The sequence below is a fragment of the Schistocerca gregaria genome, chromosome 2 (assembly GCF_023897955.1).
Source record: "Schistocerca gregaria isolate iqSchGreg1 chromosome 2, iqSchGreg1.2, whole genome shotgun sequence".
Classification (NCBI taxonomy): Eukaryota; Metazoa; Arthropoda; class Insecta; order Orthoptera; family Acrididae; genus Schistocerca; species Schistocerca gregaria.
This window is the reverse complement of record NC_064921.1, coordinates 338,574,088-338,591,871: the sequence shown is the minus strand read 5'-3', so window position 1 is coordinate 338,591,871 and position 17,784 is coordinate 338,574,088. Positions and strand designations below refer to the sequence as shown.

At 48.1% G+C, this 17,784-nt stretch overlaps 1 protein-coding gene across 1 annotated transcript in view; it reads right to left on the bottom strand.

The window, feature by feature from the left end:
• LOC126336999 (CKLF-like MARVEL transmembrane domain-containing protein 8) overlaps positions 1–17,784 on the bottom strand; it is a 44,062-nt gene that overhangs the window by 16,606 nt on the left and 9,672 nt on the right. The window contains exon 3 of the mRNA XM_050001240.1: positions 1,314–1,487. Within this exon, the coding sequence (XP_049857197.1) occupies positions 1,314–1,487 (174 nt within the window). The remainder of the gene's footprint in view (positions 1–1,313; positions 1,488–17,784) is intronic.

Sequence of the window (17,784 nt, the reverse complement as noted above, 5' to 3'; positions counted from 1 at the left end):
AAGAAAGGATACTGCGGAGACATGGCTTAGCCACACCCTGGGGGATGTTTCCAGAATGAGATTGGTAGAGCACTTGCCCGCGAAAGGCAAAGGTCCCGAGTTCGAGTCTCGGTCGGGCACACAGTTTTAATCTGCCAGGAAGTTTCATATCAGCGCACACTCCGCTGCAGAGTGAAAATCTCATTCTGGAAACATCCCCCAGGCTGTGGCTAAGCCATGTCTCCGCAGTATCCTTTCTTTCAGGAGTGCTAGTTCTGCATGGTTCGCAGAAGAGCTTCTGTAAAGTTTGGAAGGTAGGAGACGGATACTGGCAGAAGTAAAGCTGTGAGTACCGGGCGTGAGTCGTGCTTCGGTAGCTCTGTTGGTAGAGCACTTGCCCGCGAAAGGCAAAGGTCCCGAGTTCGAGTCTCGGTCGGGCACACAGTTTTAATCTGCCAGGAAGTTTCATATCAGCGCACACTCCGCTGCAGAGTGAAAATCTCATTCTGGAACACTCTAGTCTGTTTTCAAGGGCAATAGGTATGACAGAGGACAATATCTGGGACAAGCGTCTTAGAGAAAAATAAGTAAGTGAGAATCATTTCAAGCAATCACATGAAAGCACACTCAGATCTTCAGGTAAATGGCCCTCCAAGACTTTTCTACTACAACGAAAGATCTAGAGATTGTAACTCTAGCTTGTGTTGAAACTGTTACTGAGCTGCTTCTCGTGAGCAGTGAATCACTTTAGAATGCTAGAGGCGTTGCAAAATGTGGCAAAAATGAACGTGTAGTTGAGAAATCTTTGTCATGTACAGCACTTAACAATGAAATTATAGACTTACACTGTTGTCCAGGCCCTCTAATGAATGGTTTAAGGAGCTACTTTCACTTGTAGTCAATGACATAACAGATGATTACATGGTCAGTTCTTATACAACCCCATCTACAGTTAAAAAATGCTTCGTAATATTGATTCCTTGAAAAATTTCATCAGTATCATTCAAATTGCAGTATGATAAAAGGCTGTCCTAACCTGGGAAACATTTCAACACCTGATCACAAATAATCGATTGGCAATGGAGACTTAATTTCTTACAGAGCATTCTATGTTACACAATTATCTAAGAGGACCTCAAACTAACACCTATCAGTTATTTTAGTTACAATAATTGTCATGGTACAATGTGGGTATGAACGCTTGTATTATAAGAACTTCACACATTAATGTAAAGAGAAGTGCAGTTTGTGATCTGGAACATTTTGCTAAAACCATTTTTCAAATTTAGTAATATACACACTGAACAACCACAAAGATTAATACATGTTCTTACAATTTTTAGCCATGGAACCTTGTAGAACTTCTCAATGACGTGAAACAAGTAAAACAGCAGCATAATCCCCGTGAACCAGAATCCTGTCATTGAGACTGTATTGAACCAGCCACCACGTGACTGCCACCACTGGTAAGATACCGAGATGCATATAAAACCAATCAGATTGAAAATCTGCAAAAGAAGATAACTTGTTAGAGCAAATTTTAAAACTGTAACAGGATCTTAACACTACTTAAGTATATGAAGTGAATAGTACTTATAGAAGCACACTTTCTTGTCTAACAACTAGAAGAAGCTAAATGTCAGCAAGAAACCGTTCAGAATCGAAGTGTCCACAGTAAGCAGGGTAACATGGTGACCACTTACACGATTGGCTTTTGGATTAACCATAAGATGTTCATGTGCATGGTCTGGTTACATTAATGTCCAACATCAATGTGCAATAACCGCTCTCCGACAACAGGTGGCAGCACTAAGTGGAGGGTACATGAAGTGTGTCAAGAATGCAGAAAACACTGTCATTGTCATAATGCAGAAAAGGAGGAATTTATCTGACATCCAAAACAGCATGATCACTGGCTTTCAGGTCAAGGGTGGAAGCCTTTCTGAAACAGTGAAGTTTGTAAACTGTTTGCATGCTGTCATTTTTAATGTATACCGGATGTGGCAAAATGTTGCTATCCAAAACTATAGTGCACCATGGGCTACAGATGACATGTGAACACCGGCTATGGAGGTGTGTACAGGCAAACATGTGCAACTGTTGAGCAACTGACTGCCCAGATGAACAAAGGGGCTACCAACAGTCTCTATTCAATGATTATTCAGTGAAAATTGCTGCATATGAGCTTCTGCAGTGTGCACCTGAATCGTGCACACATGCTGACTGCTGTTCGTCAGTGATCTGCAATTTGTACGCTAATACTGCCACTAGACATCCACTGAGTGGGGGTAGGTGGCCTTTTCAGATGAATCGCAGTTTATGCACTACTGGACAGATGGACATCGGCGTGTATGATTGCGACAATCTTCAGAGGGTTCTAGACTAGAAGAGGGAACATTAAGATGTGGGGAATGTTTTTATGGCATTACCTGTGTGATCTCTTCATTCTGGAAGGCACAATGGATCAACCCAAGTATGCAGGTATCCTTGGGGACCATGTCCACCCCTAGATGCTGTTTGTTTTTTTCCTAGACAATGGCATCTGCCAGTAGGGTAATGCATCGTGTCATACAAGTTGCAGTGTAGTTCAAAGAGCAACAGAATGAGTTTAACACACTTCCCAGGCCACCAAACTCCAGATTTACACCCAATCAAGAATCTGTGGGATCACCTCAATTGGGATGTTTGTGCCATGAATCCTCAACCAAGAATAGCACAGCTGGCCATAGCACTCGAGTTGGCCTGGCTCCACATGCCTGTCAGTACCTTCCAGAACTACATTAACCATCTTCCTGCGTGTCTGTGCTGTGAAAGGTGGTTATATTCAGGCTCCCGACAGTGGTTGCATTAGTGTGACTAGACCGAGTATATTTAAATTTTGTAATTGGGTATTTTCAAAATTTCTTCAGCTCACGGAAAGCTTCCCTTCATTCAAGGCATCTGGCAAAACAGAAAAAAATACAGAGGGAATGAGTGTAAAGTTTTACACAATCTGACTCGTCCAGTAGGAACCATGGAACGTCCATGTAATTCTAAGAATCAGTTCACTATGTTGTATCTTGCCCAAAGACTATACGCACTTTTAAGTTTACAGAAAATTAAGTGACAAGGTGAAAGACTGTATCAAAATATGAATGAGTAACAGCTGTGTTTCATTGGCTATACATTCAGGGCACTTTTCACTTGTCAGTCACTGGTTGATAAGTGTTTTAAAACAAAAGCACCCATTAAGTTTTAAACAAGGACAGGTATATGCTAACAGTAGTGGGAACTTCCAAGAGGTGGAACGTAAATGAAGATGAATTCTCATATGTTGATAGATGGATGAAGATACTGTCTGGCAGCTGTGCAAGCCCTTCTAACTGCCATACGCAAACTGCTGTATATTTGCTATAAAACCAATCAACATGTTCCTGACAACCCATGTTAAAACTACAAACCATAAATGCTCTGTATCAATGAGATGAATTCATTGCACCTTCGAATTCACCCATTGACCAAAGTCCACTTTAATTGACACAGAATATTAATCAATGCAGAAGACATTATGAAAGCAGATCTGTAACAACCTATACCTAACCATCGTCATCACATAATCAAATAGTAGCTCTAAGTCATTACTAACAAAACTAACTGACCAATAATAAACTTGCCTGTTATCTAAATTTTGTGCCACCTAGATTGGAAGAGTGGTTGCAGCTGAAAGAAGCACAAGTTGAGGTGGCCATACCTGTCAGAGAACTTTATCTTATTTACATATCTTATATTTTATGTTTATTTGAAAGGTCTGAGTGTGACCAACATTAAAAGGCTCATACGGAGGTCCATTACTGATGTGTTTTGTGTGTGAAATTTAAATGGTGCACCAAAATTATTTGTCTATGAAACACTTAAGACAATCTGCTGGCTATGATATGTACCAGGTGTAGAAGTATGAAACTGGAATTTGGTTGTAATAACTACATGTCTGTTGCTTAAAACAGATAAACAATATTTTATTCAAAATAATCTCTATTACTACTTATCGATTTCTCCCACCTCTCCAACAGGCTATGAATGCCACACCAAAAAATCAGTTCTTCCTTTGAAGCAAACCAGTCAGCAAGCCATTTTTGTTCATTTCCATACAATCTGAAGTGTTGTTCAACGAGAGAGTGTCCCAGTGATGCAAACAGGTGATAATAAGATGGAACCAAGCCTGGAGAATAAGCCGCATGTCCTAGTATTTCCCAACTGAGCACCTCTATCATTTCCCTGACCCATTTTGCTGTGTGTGACAGGGCTTTATCATGGAGCAATATGACTGTTGCCTTTTTCCATAATCCAGTTGTTTTTCACTTAATGCTCGATCATTTACTGTTGGCAGCAATCAGTGTTAACGGTTTGATCAGGTTTTTGGAGCTCATAATGGATGACATCTTTCAGATGCCATGAAACACAGAGCATTGTTTTCTTTCCACAGCAATTTGGTCTTGCAGTAGATGACGATCGTTTGCCTGGATTCACCCACAATTTATGACACTTAGGATTCTAAAATATAGCCATTTTTCATCAGTTCATACAGAATCCATTTTCCCACTTTCTAAACCTTTCAACCGAAGAGAAATGGATTTCTGCGTCACATTCAATTGTTCTGAGAGTTCCTGTTGAATGAGTATTATCTTCATCCAGTAAGACCTGCAATTCTTTGTGTTCGAACTTTTTTTTTTTTTTTTTTTTTTCTGCACTCATCGTTTATCCACGTCAAAATTACCACTTTTGAATTTTGTGAACCACCCAAAACACTGTTTTCCCAAGAACATGTTGGATCACTCAGTTCCAATTGGTCAATCAGTCTGAATAACTTACGTTGTGAAGAACATGAGTTTGCACAGTTTCACATGATATAAATATTTTGTGTTCCGAACTTCACAAATTCACTACTGGTTTCAGTTTTAGAAAACTCTGTGCGAGTTTCTGACTCACTTTGGAGCACTATAAGCCAGTTTTACAGTTGCCTGGACTTTTTAGTCTTGATACTTTGGAACTTCAACTTATATTTCAGTTCATTGTATGGCTATAGCACTTATTTAGCAGTATTTCGTTATTTTAATTTTTGTTATGACAGATCAGTATTTTGTGTTACGTGAATTATGGAGAGAAATTTTGCATGTGTTCCGAAATGCTGAATTTTATTGCACACCAATTCAATTCTGTGAACTATTAACACTATTATATTAAATGCTTACAAATTTGTAAAGGACACTTAATTTAATTTCTTTTTCTTGCTGAATAAACAGCACAGTTTTCAGATCCAAAGAACTTTTCAGTCAATGAATCCTCCTCACTTATTAAAAGCAATTATTAATTTTCACAAACTGTCTCCATGCAGTTGTCTGGTACTGAACAAAAACACCAAGGCTTAGTGTAAGCTTGCACTGTCTGCCCCTTCATGCACACTATGAACCAGCTTGATTCAAACAAGGTCACACACACTGGATTCCTTGTGGCGGCTGGCAGAATAATTATTTCTCAACAAATTCCCTTTAGTTCAAATGGCTCTGAGCACTATGGGACTCAATATCTGAGGTCATCAGTCCCCTAGAACTTCGAACTACTTAAACCTAACTAACCTAAGGACATCACACATATCTGTGCCCGAGGCAGGATTCGAACCTGCGACCGTAGCGGTCACGTAGTTCCAGACTAAAGCACCTAGAACTGTTCAGCCACACCGGCCGGCCTCCCTTTAGTTTAACCTACACATTAAGGGAAGCTTACAAGCATTATATAAGCATTTCCTATATGCGTAAAATTTTACCATGTTGGCCCAATGCCATGAATGTATTTATGAGGAGAAAAAGTATGACATTTACTTGTACTTGCATGTCTGTACACATTGCTCTAACATATGATGCAACAAACTTATGATGCAGCATACTGGCCCCTTACTTGGTGGTACCATATTTTGTCTTATTTGCTCTCATCGCTATCGGTACCAGTGTTCAACTCATCACTCACTCCCACCATTTTCTTCACTCTCATCCGACCGTACAGCATCCTCACTGCCATACAGAGTATTTGGTATGCAGCTTTTACTGAACCTCTTAATAGATTCTTATAATACGGAGGACCACAAAGAAGGATATCACTCACAGAAGGTCTGCCTTTAATGCAGCAAGTTTATCTTCTACTTCATCAGTTAGACGTCTCTTAAAAGCATCCAAAATTAGTATAGCTCTCTTAGCAAGCAATGCCCGAGGTCTGCGATTCCAAACACTAGACGAACAGTCAAGAACCAGTCGCACCTCATCCAGCCCTTTTCCTGGCAATGAATCACTAATTTTCTTGGTGGCATAGTCTTTCTCTTCAGAATGACACAAAGCAGTAACATTGGCTGTGACAGCTAACATACTTATTCTATTTTTTCATACCTGGTTCCTCTTAATGGGATACCTTTTGCCCCCTTCATGTAACTATCATATTGCTTGGCACACCAAAAAATACTGGCATTTCATCAGGACGCCAATATGAAGAACAGACAACGAGTTACTTTTGCAAATAGATGACGTACCACTGGAAGCTAACTAGTTTCATGTCTAAATCTTTTGGCATTCTCTGTAGCATAATACTTAACTGCACAGACAGACAGAACCCAATTTTCACATGGAATTCTCCTTGTGGCATATTTAGACCCTTATGGTATCGAAAGGGCTTCAATTGGATTATTTCTTGTGAGATAGGCCAATCATCTTTTATCTTGCACAAACGAAAGCTTTTCCTTCGCTTGTTGTACATCAGATTCGACCTTTCTATACTTTCTTCAGGAGTGGAGTGGAGTAACCAGGGTTGAGAAATACATGGTGGTTTTTAAAAATCCAACCAAATGGATAAAATTGGATTTTTTAATTCTTTTTCATACTGACGATTAAATAGCTCAATTTAAATTCCTAATATTAATACATTTGAAACACTAACTCATTTTTACTGCTACTTTATTAGTGCCTTTTTTTTGCCCTGCCAGCACTGCATAAACGGAGAGAATCATTCCCACCTTCCAGCTTTTTTGGTCAAAAACAAGAAACAATTTAGAAGAAAAAGACCTGAGACATTAGTGAAGATATATTCCTACATGCTTCCAGACAGTAGTAAACTGTACTTTACAGTCATTGCGATTCTACAGTAAATAAGTGTTGTTCTTGAAGTGTAAATTTTATTTAGCTATGTTTCTTATATTGCAAAGTATGTTAAAACACAATGAAATAAATTCTTGGGATAGTAAATAGTTTCCTTCAATAAATGAAGGATCTCTTTAATTTGTGTAAGACCAACCATGTGATATTTTGGGTTGGGTTGTTTGGGGGAGGAGACCAGACAGCGAGGTCATCGGTCCCGTCGGATTAGGGAAGGACAGGGAAGGAAGTAGGCCGTGCACTGTTCAAAGGAACCATCCCGGCATTTGCCTGAAGCAATTTAGGGAAATCACGGAAAACTAAATCAGGACGGCTGGACGCGGGATAGAACCCTCGTCCTCCCGAATGAGAGTCCAGTGTGCTAGCCACTGCGCCACTTTGCTCAGTGGTATTTTTTATGACAAATCTACATAATTAAGTATAGTTGGGTTTTATGGTGGGTGGTTAAAAAATTAAAAGCTCTTCCCGTTTTTATCAGGTTAACTTACAAGAACCCTGGGCATAATGCACACTTACATGTGAAGCTTGCATCATAACTGCACTGAATTCCTTGGCTTGGTGGTGCTTTTCACTTTAAACGGTCATTCATATCAGCATTAATCAGTGTGTCTAATGAGTATCAAACTGGAACTCAATCATAAGCCAACAAAACAATATTGGTATATCTACACAGTGTTAATGCCAATAAAACACAAGTAAAAGTTTGCATTGTAGCATAACAAAATGCCTTGCTGCCAATTTTGGTTACATGCCCTACTCGTATTGCTTCACAGTAGAGAAGAAACTCAACTAGAAATTAAAGCTGCCTGTGAGACCATCTGAGCAAGACTCAGCATGAGGGATGAGCATAAAATGATTATTGGATCCTTGTATCATCCACCAGATACTACTACTGGCAACTGAAAACTTTATAGAGAAAATCTCTGTTCCCTTGCACATAAGGTCTCCAATCATACTGTAATCACTGGTGGATACTTTAATCAACCAACAATTAATTGGGAAAATTACAGTTTTGTTAGTGGTGGGCATGATAAGACACCCTATGAAACAGTAATAAATGCCTTCTCAGAAAACTACCTACAACAGATAGTTAGGAACCTCACTCATGATCGAAATATATTGGATTTGATGGCAACAAATAGACCTGACCCCTCTGAACTGATATCAGTGACCATGACGCAGATGTGGCAACAATATTACAAAAGTACAAAGGACAGAAACTTTCAGCACAGGGCAGGAGCATGTACAGGAACTCTGGCTCAAGCTTAAAAGAATAGTTGACCTAACACTGGATAGGTATGTGCCCAGTAGAGCAGTTTATAATGGGAGGGAAGGTGGTGGTTGTTGGGATGTTTAAGGGGGACTAAACAGCTAAGGTCATCAGTCCCCCATTCCAAAAACAGGCGAGACGAAAATTTACGGAGCAGGTAAAACCCCAAGGGGGGAGGAGACGCCCCTCCCCCCAGTCACTGAAAGAACACCAATGTGGCAGCGAACACTAGAGACAAGAATAATACAGATGAACACCGGACAGAAATAAACGGAAGAAGAGAAGACGGCCGGAGACTGGTTGACTGACCACGAGAACAAAAAAGGGAAAGAGTCAACCATCTGAATACACACTAAAATCTGCAACCAATGAGAGACTCGAGGACAAGAGAGACAGAAAGGGAAAGGGGCAGGGGCAGGATCCCCTAAATGGAACCATAAAAAGGACTACCACGGATAAAATTTAAAACGTTATCAGCCATGGAGGCATTGTCGCATAAAACCAAAGGCAACGTGCCCGGGAGATTAAAAGACTGCCGGAGGGTGTGCAGTCGGGGACACTCCAACAAAATGTGGGCGACCGTCAACCGGGACCCACACTGATACAGGAGGGGGGATCCTCCTGACGCAAAAGATGTCCGTGCGTGCATCAGGTAGGTATGGCCGATGCGGAGCCGACACAGGATGACAGAGTCCCTGCGAGAAGCCCGCAGGGAGGACCGCCACACATCGGTCGTCTCCTTAACAGCCCGCAGTTTATTCAGCGAAGTCAGGCTACGCCACTCGTCATGCCACATCCCAAGCACCTTGCGGCGCAACGCCAGCTGCAGATCACGAGCCGGGAGGCCGATCTCCAAAGTGGAGGCGTCGATCGCCCCTTTGGCCAGCCTGTCGTTCCCCGGGATGCCAACGTGACCTGGCGTCCAAACAAAGACCACCGAACGACCAGAGCGGATAATGGCAAAAACAGACTCCTGAATAAAGGATACCAGAGGAAAAGAGGTATAGCAGTGGTCGATAGCCTGGAGGATGCTCAGGGAGTCACTGCAGATGACGATGGACGTACCTGAGCAGGAATGCATATGCTTAAGAGCGCACAATATGGCCACCAGCTCTGCAGTAAAAATACTGCAGCCAGCCGGCAAGGAGTGCTGTTCAACATGGGCAGCGTGGGCAAAAGCGTAGGCAGTACGACCATCTACCAGGGAACCATCAGTGTAGACAGGCTCACAGCCTGAAAATGAGGCGAGGAGCGCAAGAAAACGGTGACAGAGGGCCACAGACGGAACCGAGTCCTTGGCTTTCCGTGCCAAGTCCAGGCGGATGGACGGCCGGGGCATACACCAGGGAGGCATGGGTGCACGGACCCGGAAGGGTGGCAGAAGAGGGGATGACCCCAGTTCCGACAGCAGGGACTGGACGCAGACAGCAATGGAAAGCCCAGACCTAGGTCGCCGGTTGGGCAGAGGGAGGACCCTGGCAGGGAAAAGCAGGCGATGATTGGGATGGCCCAGTGAGCAATGCACGTGGACAGCATAGTCGACGAGCAGTCGGTGGCGGCGAATCCGCAGCGGGGGAACCCCGGCCTCCACCAGTAGACTATCCACGGGGCTCGTACGGAAAGCACCAGTTGCAAGCCGAACCCCACAGTGGTGTATGGGGTCCAAAAACGTCAACACTGAGGGTGATGCAGACCCATAGGCCAGGCTCCCATAATCAAGCCTGGACTGCACAAGGGCTCTGTAAAATCGCAACAGCGTGCAGCGATCTGCACCCCAAGACGTGTGGCTCAGGCAGCGGAGGGCGTTGAGGTGCCGCCAGCACTTTTGCTTCAGCTGAGTAATATGAGGAACCCATGTGAGCCAGGCATCAAAGATGAGCCCTAAGAAGCGGCTAGTGTCCACCACTTCAAGTAGGTGGCCGTCGAGGTAAAGTTCCGGATGGGGGTGGACTATCCGATGCCTGCAGAAGTGCATAACTCGAGTCTTGTCTGCAGAGAACTGAAATCCATGAGTCAGAGCCCATGATGCTGCCTTGCGAACGGCTGCTTGCAGCCTGTGTTCGGCGACTCCCATAGTCGTTGAGCTAAATGAGATGCAGAAGTCGTCGGCATACAAAGAAGGAGACACCAACGACCCCACGGCTGCAGCCAGACCATTAATGGCCACTAGAAATAAGGAAACGCTCAACACCGAGCCCTGCGGGACCCCATTTTCCTGTATATAAGATGAACTAGAGGCGGCACCGACTTGCACCCGGAAAAAGCGGCACAATAAAGTTTTGAAGAAAAGCTGGGAGCTGACCACGAAGACCCCACTCACGCAACATAGCAAGGATGTGATGCCAAACGGATAGCAGATTCCAGTCGCACCAAATTGTCCGCAGCAGACTGGCTCTGACGGAAGCCACCCTGGGATGGAGCGAGGAGACCGCGCGACTCAAGGACCCAACACAAACGCAGCCCCACCATATGTTTGAGCAATTTGCACAAAACGTTGGTGAGGGTAATGGGACAATAGCTGTCCACCACCAGAGGGTCCACACCGGGCTTCAAGATGGAGACAATAACACCCTCTCGCCATTGCGACAGGAACATGCCCTCGCTCCAAATGCGGTTAAAGATGGTGAGGATGTGTGTCTGGCAGTCCCTGGAGAGATGCTTCAGCATCTGCGCGTGGATGCAGTCCGGTCCTGGTGCTGTATCAGGGCAATCGGCGAGGGCAGCGAGGAATTCCCTCTCGCTGAAAGGAGCATTGTATTTTTCAGAACGATGTGTGTGGAATGATAACAGCTACCGCTCGGTGCGCTCCTTTAGAGAGCAAAAGGCGCGAGGGTAAGTTACAGTCGCAGAGCTCGTAGCAAAGTGCGCGGCAAGGTGGTCAGCAATGGCGGCAGCGTCACTGCAGACAGCGCCGTCCAGGGGGATTCCAGGGACACCCATAGGAGTCTGGTATCCATAAATCCGCCGGATGCGGGACCACATGAGCGACAGGGAGACACGGGAGGCCAAGGATGAAACATACCTCTCCCAGCACTCCTGCTTACGCCGTGCAATAAGACGACGGGCCAAGGCACGGAGCTTCTTAAAGGTGATGAGGGTCTCCAGAGACGGGTGCTGCCTATGACGCTGGAGACCCCGCCTACGGTCGCGAATAACCTCAGCAATCTCCGGCAACCACCAGGGGACAGCCTTCCTCCGAGGGAGTCCAGAAGAGCGGGGGATGGCAGCCTCGGCCGCAGAAATAATTGACGTGGTCAAGACACGGACCACCTCGTCAATGTCACCCTGTGGGGGAGAAGCAATGGTGGCAGCGGAAGTAAAATCCGGCCAGTCAGCCCTGTGGAGATCCCAGCGGGGCAGGCGCCCAGAAGAATGACACTGGGGCAGTGACAAATAGATGGGAAAATGGTCACTACCACACAGGTCAGGATGCACTCTCCAGTGGAGGGATGGGACAAGTCCTGGGCTGCAAAGAGAGAGATCGATGGCCGAGAACGAGCCAGGGGCCACACTGAAATGCGTGGGAGCACCGATGTTCAAGAAGCTAAGGTCGAGCTGAGCCAACACATGCTCCATGGCATGACTGCGGTCATCAGAGACAGTCCCACCCCATAGAGGGTTGTGGGCATTGAAATCGCCCAGAAGCAGCAATGGTGGCGGGAGTTGAGCTAGCAGCGCAGCCAAGACATGTCGGGGGAGCTCCCCATCCGGAGGAACGTAAACAGAGCAAACAGTAATAGCCGGCGAGAGCTCAATCCTGACAGCGACTGCCTCTAAAGGCGTCAGAAGGGGTACTGGCGAGCTACAGACAGAGTGGTGAACAAAGGGGCAAACTCCACCTGAAGCTCGTTGACAGGCAGCGCGGTTCTTATAGTATCCCCGATAACTGCGAAGGGCAGGGGTCCCCATTGCTGGAAACCATCTTCCTGAAGAGCAATGCAGAGAACAGGGGAAACACTCAGAAACATCTGGAGCTCAGGCAGGTGGTGGAAATAACTGCCGCAATTCCACTGGAGAATGGAAGCAGGAGAGGACTGGGAGGGTGTGAAGGCGACTAAGAGGCAGGCGGCGCCTCAGAGCCAACGGCCGCCACTGGGCGAGAGTCAGCTGCGTCCATAGGAGAGGCCCCCGAGGGTTCCGTGAGGGCGAGATCCGCAGCAGAGGCGAGGATCTCCACCTCATCCCCAGAGCCAGAACTATGTACAGCAGGCGGTACTGAAACCACCGGAATGTCCTTCTTGGGCACGTTCCTTCTTCTCGCGTCTGTCCTTTGGGTTAGAGGGCTGGGAGAGTTTCTCTGAAGGAGCGTCTGAGGCTGACGACGACGCAGAAGCCCTACAACCAGCAGGTGGCGGAACCTACAGCCACTGGCTGACATCCGGCTGGGTAGGAGAAGAAACGGAAGAAGGGAGGGCCCCAAGGGACCCCCTCCGCGAGAGAGGAACCGGCAGAGGCAACGCCGGCGGAGGAGGGGGAGGGATCGAGCCCCCTGGTTTTTGAGCAGATGTCACTCCCGAAGCATGTGTGGGGGGAGTGACAAAAGAGGGTTTGCCCCCAACTGCTAAGGGTGCAACAGAGGAAGGCTTGCCCCCGGACACGAGGGGGGCAGACAGATGTACGGCCCCGAGGACCCACTGAAGGCGGCACAGATGAGGCGACAACTGCCACCTGCGAGGGCGACGATAACGTGGCTGCAGCATAGGATATTCGAAGTGGGACATGATACAACCTTTTGAATTTCAGTTTTGCCTCGCGATAAGTAAGCTGGTCCAGGGTCTTAAATACCATTATCTTCTGCTCCTTATGAAGAACGGGGCAGTCCAGCAAGCATGGAGAGTGGCACTCCCCACAGTTGACACAGACAGGCGGAGGAGCACATGAAGAATCGGGATGAGAGGGGCGTCCACAATCTCGAAATGTGGCGCTGGATGGGCAACGGGAGGACATATGCCCAAACTTCCAGCACTGGAAGCACCGCATTGGGGGAGGGACGTATGGCTTGACATCACAACGGTAAACCATTACCTTGACCTTCTCAGGCAATACAGCACCCTCGAAGGCCAAGATAAAGGCACTGGTGGCCACCCTGTTAGTCTTGGGTCCTCTATGTACACGACGCACAAAATGCACACCACGTCGTTCCAAGTCGCCTCTCAGCTCGTCGTCAGATTGTAACAAGAGGTCGCGATGGTAAATAATCCCCTGGACCATATTTAAGCTACTGTGGGGAGTGACGGTAACAGGGACGTCTTCCAGCTTATCACACAAGAGCAACGCCCGTGACTGGGCTGGGGAGGACGTCTTGAGGAGGATGGACCCATTCCTCATTTTAGACAACCCCGCCACTTCCCCAAACTTATCCACCAGGTGTTCCACAAAAAACAGAGGCTTTGTCGTAAGAAAGGAGTCACCATCAGTCTCTGGCATCTGTAGTGCGATCCCTGCGTGGTCAGGGGGCTACCACCAAGAGGGCACATGACGACCCCACTACAACGGACTGGCTACCGTGCTGGATTTTAGGTGTTGAAAGGGTCCACAGTTGTCGTGGGCGCTAAGAAGGGGATTGCGCACAAGACGAGAAGGAGGCAACCCAGAAGACATGGGGTGTAAATCCGCCCACACGACAATAGATAGCATGCAAGATGGTGGTGCACGATGGACCAATAGAAAAACACCAGGTAAGGCGTCCTTCCCCAAATGGCAAGCACCAACAACGGAAATTTTGAAAATTGGAGATAAAACCCAAGAGGGGACCATCACATAAGGCTGAAACGTTTGAGACTCCTTTTAGTCGCCTCTTACGACAGGCAGGAATACCGCGGGCCTATTCTTACCCCCGAACCCGCAGGGGGGGAATGGGAGGGAACCTCCACGTTAACAGTCAGTGTGAAGAAACTCGTAAAGAAAGAGAGATTAGTGCATAACAAGTGTTGGTTGGTTGGGTGTGGGATTGAAGGGACCAGACTGCTAAGGTCATCGGTCTCTTGTTCCACGATAAAATCACACGAAATAAAAAACTGTCAGTCGTTAAAAACAGAGAACTGGGACAAGGGATGACACAATACAAGAAAGACAGACAAAGACCAGACAAACGGAACTAAAATCACACCGAGTGTTAAGGTGGTTGGCCGACCATGAAAATAAGGAAAAGCCAACCACCAAATGACATTAAAACCCACAGTTTAAAACCACAGGCCAAAGGCCCAAGTCAATACAGGAAATAAAAGGACAAACACTCAAATCATACGATAAAAACCCCCTGCCCGAATAAAACTCAACACGAGGTCCACCATAGCAACGTCATCACATAAAAGGGCAGGGAGGGTATCAGGCAGCACAAACGTCTGCCTGAGTCCTGTTAAAAGCGGGCAGTCCACCAAAATGTGGACCACCATCAGAGCTGCCCCGCAGCGACATAGCGGTGGGTCCTCCCGGCGCAACAAATGGCCGTGCGTCAGCCACGTGTGGCCAACGCGCAGCCGGCAGAGGACGACAGAGTCCTTGCGAGAGGCCCGCATGGAGGAGCGCCACACACTGGTCGTCTCCTTCACCGCCCGAAGTTTGTTGGGCGTGGGCAGGGTGCGCCACTCGTCACCCCAGGCACCAAGCACTTTCTGGCGCAAAAGTGACAGGAGATCACACTCCATAAGGCCGAGTTCCAGGGCCGGTGAACTCACTGGCTGTTTAGCCAGCGTGTCAGCCCGCTCATTGCCCGGGATGCCGACATGACCTGGGGTCCAAACAAAGACCACGGAGCGGCCGCAACGGGCAAGAGCATGGAGCGACTCGTGGATGGCCATCACCAGACGGGAACGAGGAAAGCACTGGTCAAGAGCTCGTAAACCACTCAGGGAGTCACCACAGATGACAAAGGACTCACCTGAGCGGGAGCGGATATACTCTAGGGCGCGATAGATGGCAACCAACTCGGCAGTGTATACACTGTTCCCGGGTGCCAGCGACCGTTGCTCACAATGATCCTCTAGAGTAAGAGCGTAACCAGTGCGACCACAGACCATCGAACCGTCGGCATAGGCCACGGCAGATCCGGGAAACTCGGCAAGGAGAGAAACAAAGCGGCGGCGGAGGGCCGGAGGAGGGACCGAGTCTTTCGGACCCTGTGCCAAATCCAGCCGAATGCATGGTCGGCGCACACACCAAGGGGGCAGACGGAGATTGGCCCGGAAAACATGTGGGAGAGGAAAAAACTCAATCCCACACAGTAGAGCCCGGATGCGAACCGCGATCGTACACCCTGACCGGGGCCGCCTGTCTGGAAGATGGACGATCGAGTGCGGGAACAGGAGACGGTAGTTGGAATGCCCTGGCAAACTACAAACGTGGGCAGCATAAGCGGCCAGAAGTCGGTCGCGCCGGATCCGCAATGGAGGAACACCAGCCTCCACATGTAAGCTGTCAACAGGGCTTGTCCGAAATGCTCCTGTGGCGAGTCGGACCCCACAGTGATGGATGGGATCCAGCAATTGCAACGCTGATGGCGATGCCGAACCATAAGCCACACACCCATAATCAAGGCGGGACTGGATCAGCGCTTGATACAGCCGGAGAAGGGTGGAAAGATCGGCACCCCATCCGGTGTGGCTAAGGCAACGGAGAGCGTTTAAATGCCGCCAGCATGTTTGTTTAAGCTGCCTAATATGAGGCAGCCAAGTCAACCGGGCATCAAATACCAGTCCCAAGAACCGATGCGTCTCTACCACAGCAAGAGGTTCACCGTCAAGGTAAAGGCGTGGCTCAGGGTGAACCGTGCGACGCCGGCAGAAATGCATAACGCAGGTCTTAGCGGCCGAAAACTGGAAGCCGTGCGCTACAGCCCACGACTGCGCCTTGTGGATAGCGCCCTGCAGCTGGCGCTCAGCAACTGCAATGCCAGCGGAGCTGTAGTAGAGGCAGAAGTCGTCTGCATACAACGAAGCTGCGACGGACGATCCCACCGCCTCAGCGAGCCCATTGATCGCAATTAAAAACAGGGAGACACTGAGGACAGACCCCTGTGGGACCCCGTTCTCCTGGACCCGGGAGGAACTATGGGACGCAGCAACTTGCACGCGGAAGGAACGATACGACAGAAAATTCTGAATAAAAAATCGGGAGTGGGCCCCTAAGACCCCACCCATGAAGTGTGGCCAGGATGTGATATCGCCAAGTCGTATCGTACGCCTTCCGCATGTCGAAGAAGACGGCAACCAGATGTTGGCGGCGTGCAAAGGCTGTACGGACGGCAGACTCTAGGGAGACCAGATTATCGACGGCAGAGCGGCCTTTACGGAACCCACCCTGAGACAGAGCCAGAAGGCCTCGAGACTCGAGGAGCCAACTCAACCTCCGGCTCACCATACATTCTAGCAACTTGCAAAGAACGTTGGTGAGGCTTATGGGGCGGTAGCTGTCCACCTCCAGCGGGTTCTTGCCAGGTTTCAACACGGGGAGGACGATGCTTTCTCGCCATTGAGACGGGAACACACCCTCAACCCAGATGCGGTTGAAAACATCTAGGAGGCGTCGCTGGCAATTCACAGAGAGGTGTTTCAGCATCTGGCTGTGGATGCGGTCTGGCCCAGGAGCCGTATCAGGGCAAGCAGATAGGGCACTCTGGAATTCCCAGTCGCTGAAAGGAGCATTGTACGACTCCGCGTGGCGCGTGTGAAAGGAAAGCCTCCAACTTTCCAACCGCTCTTTCCGGGAGCGGAAGGCCAGTGGGTAATTCGTAGATGCGGAACACTGAGCAAAATGCGCTGCTAACCGGTCCGCAATCGTGTCGGAGTCAGGACTCACCACTCCATTCAGCGAAAGCCCAGGGACAGAGACAGGTAGCCGATAGCCATGGAGTCGCCTAATCTTAGCCCAAACCTGCGATGCAGAGGTACGGACGCCAATGGTGGAAACATACCGTTCCCAGCACTCCTGCTTCCGTTGGCGAAGAAGGCGTCGGGCATGGGCACGGAGCTGTTTAAAAACGATGAGGTTCTTCAAGGACGGGTGCCGCTTATGGCGTTGAAGAGCCCGCCGGCGATCTCTAATCGCCTCTGCGATCTCGGGCGCCCACCAAGGCACAGTCCTCCGCCGAGGGGACCCGGATGAACAGGGAATCGCAGATGCCGCCGCAGAAACGATGCCGGTGGTGACCGACTGAACCACCGCATCAATGGTGTCATGGGAAGGAGGTGCGATAGTGGTGAGAGAGAAGAACAAGCCCCAATCAGCCTTATTCAGAGCCCATCTGGAGGGGCGTTCAGAAGAGTGACGCTGTGGTAGTGACAGAAAGATGGGGAAATGGTCACTACCACATAAGTCGTCATGGACACTCCAGTGGATGGATGGTGAAAGTCCGGGGCTGCAGAT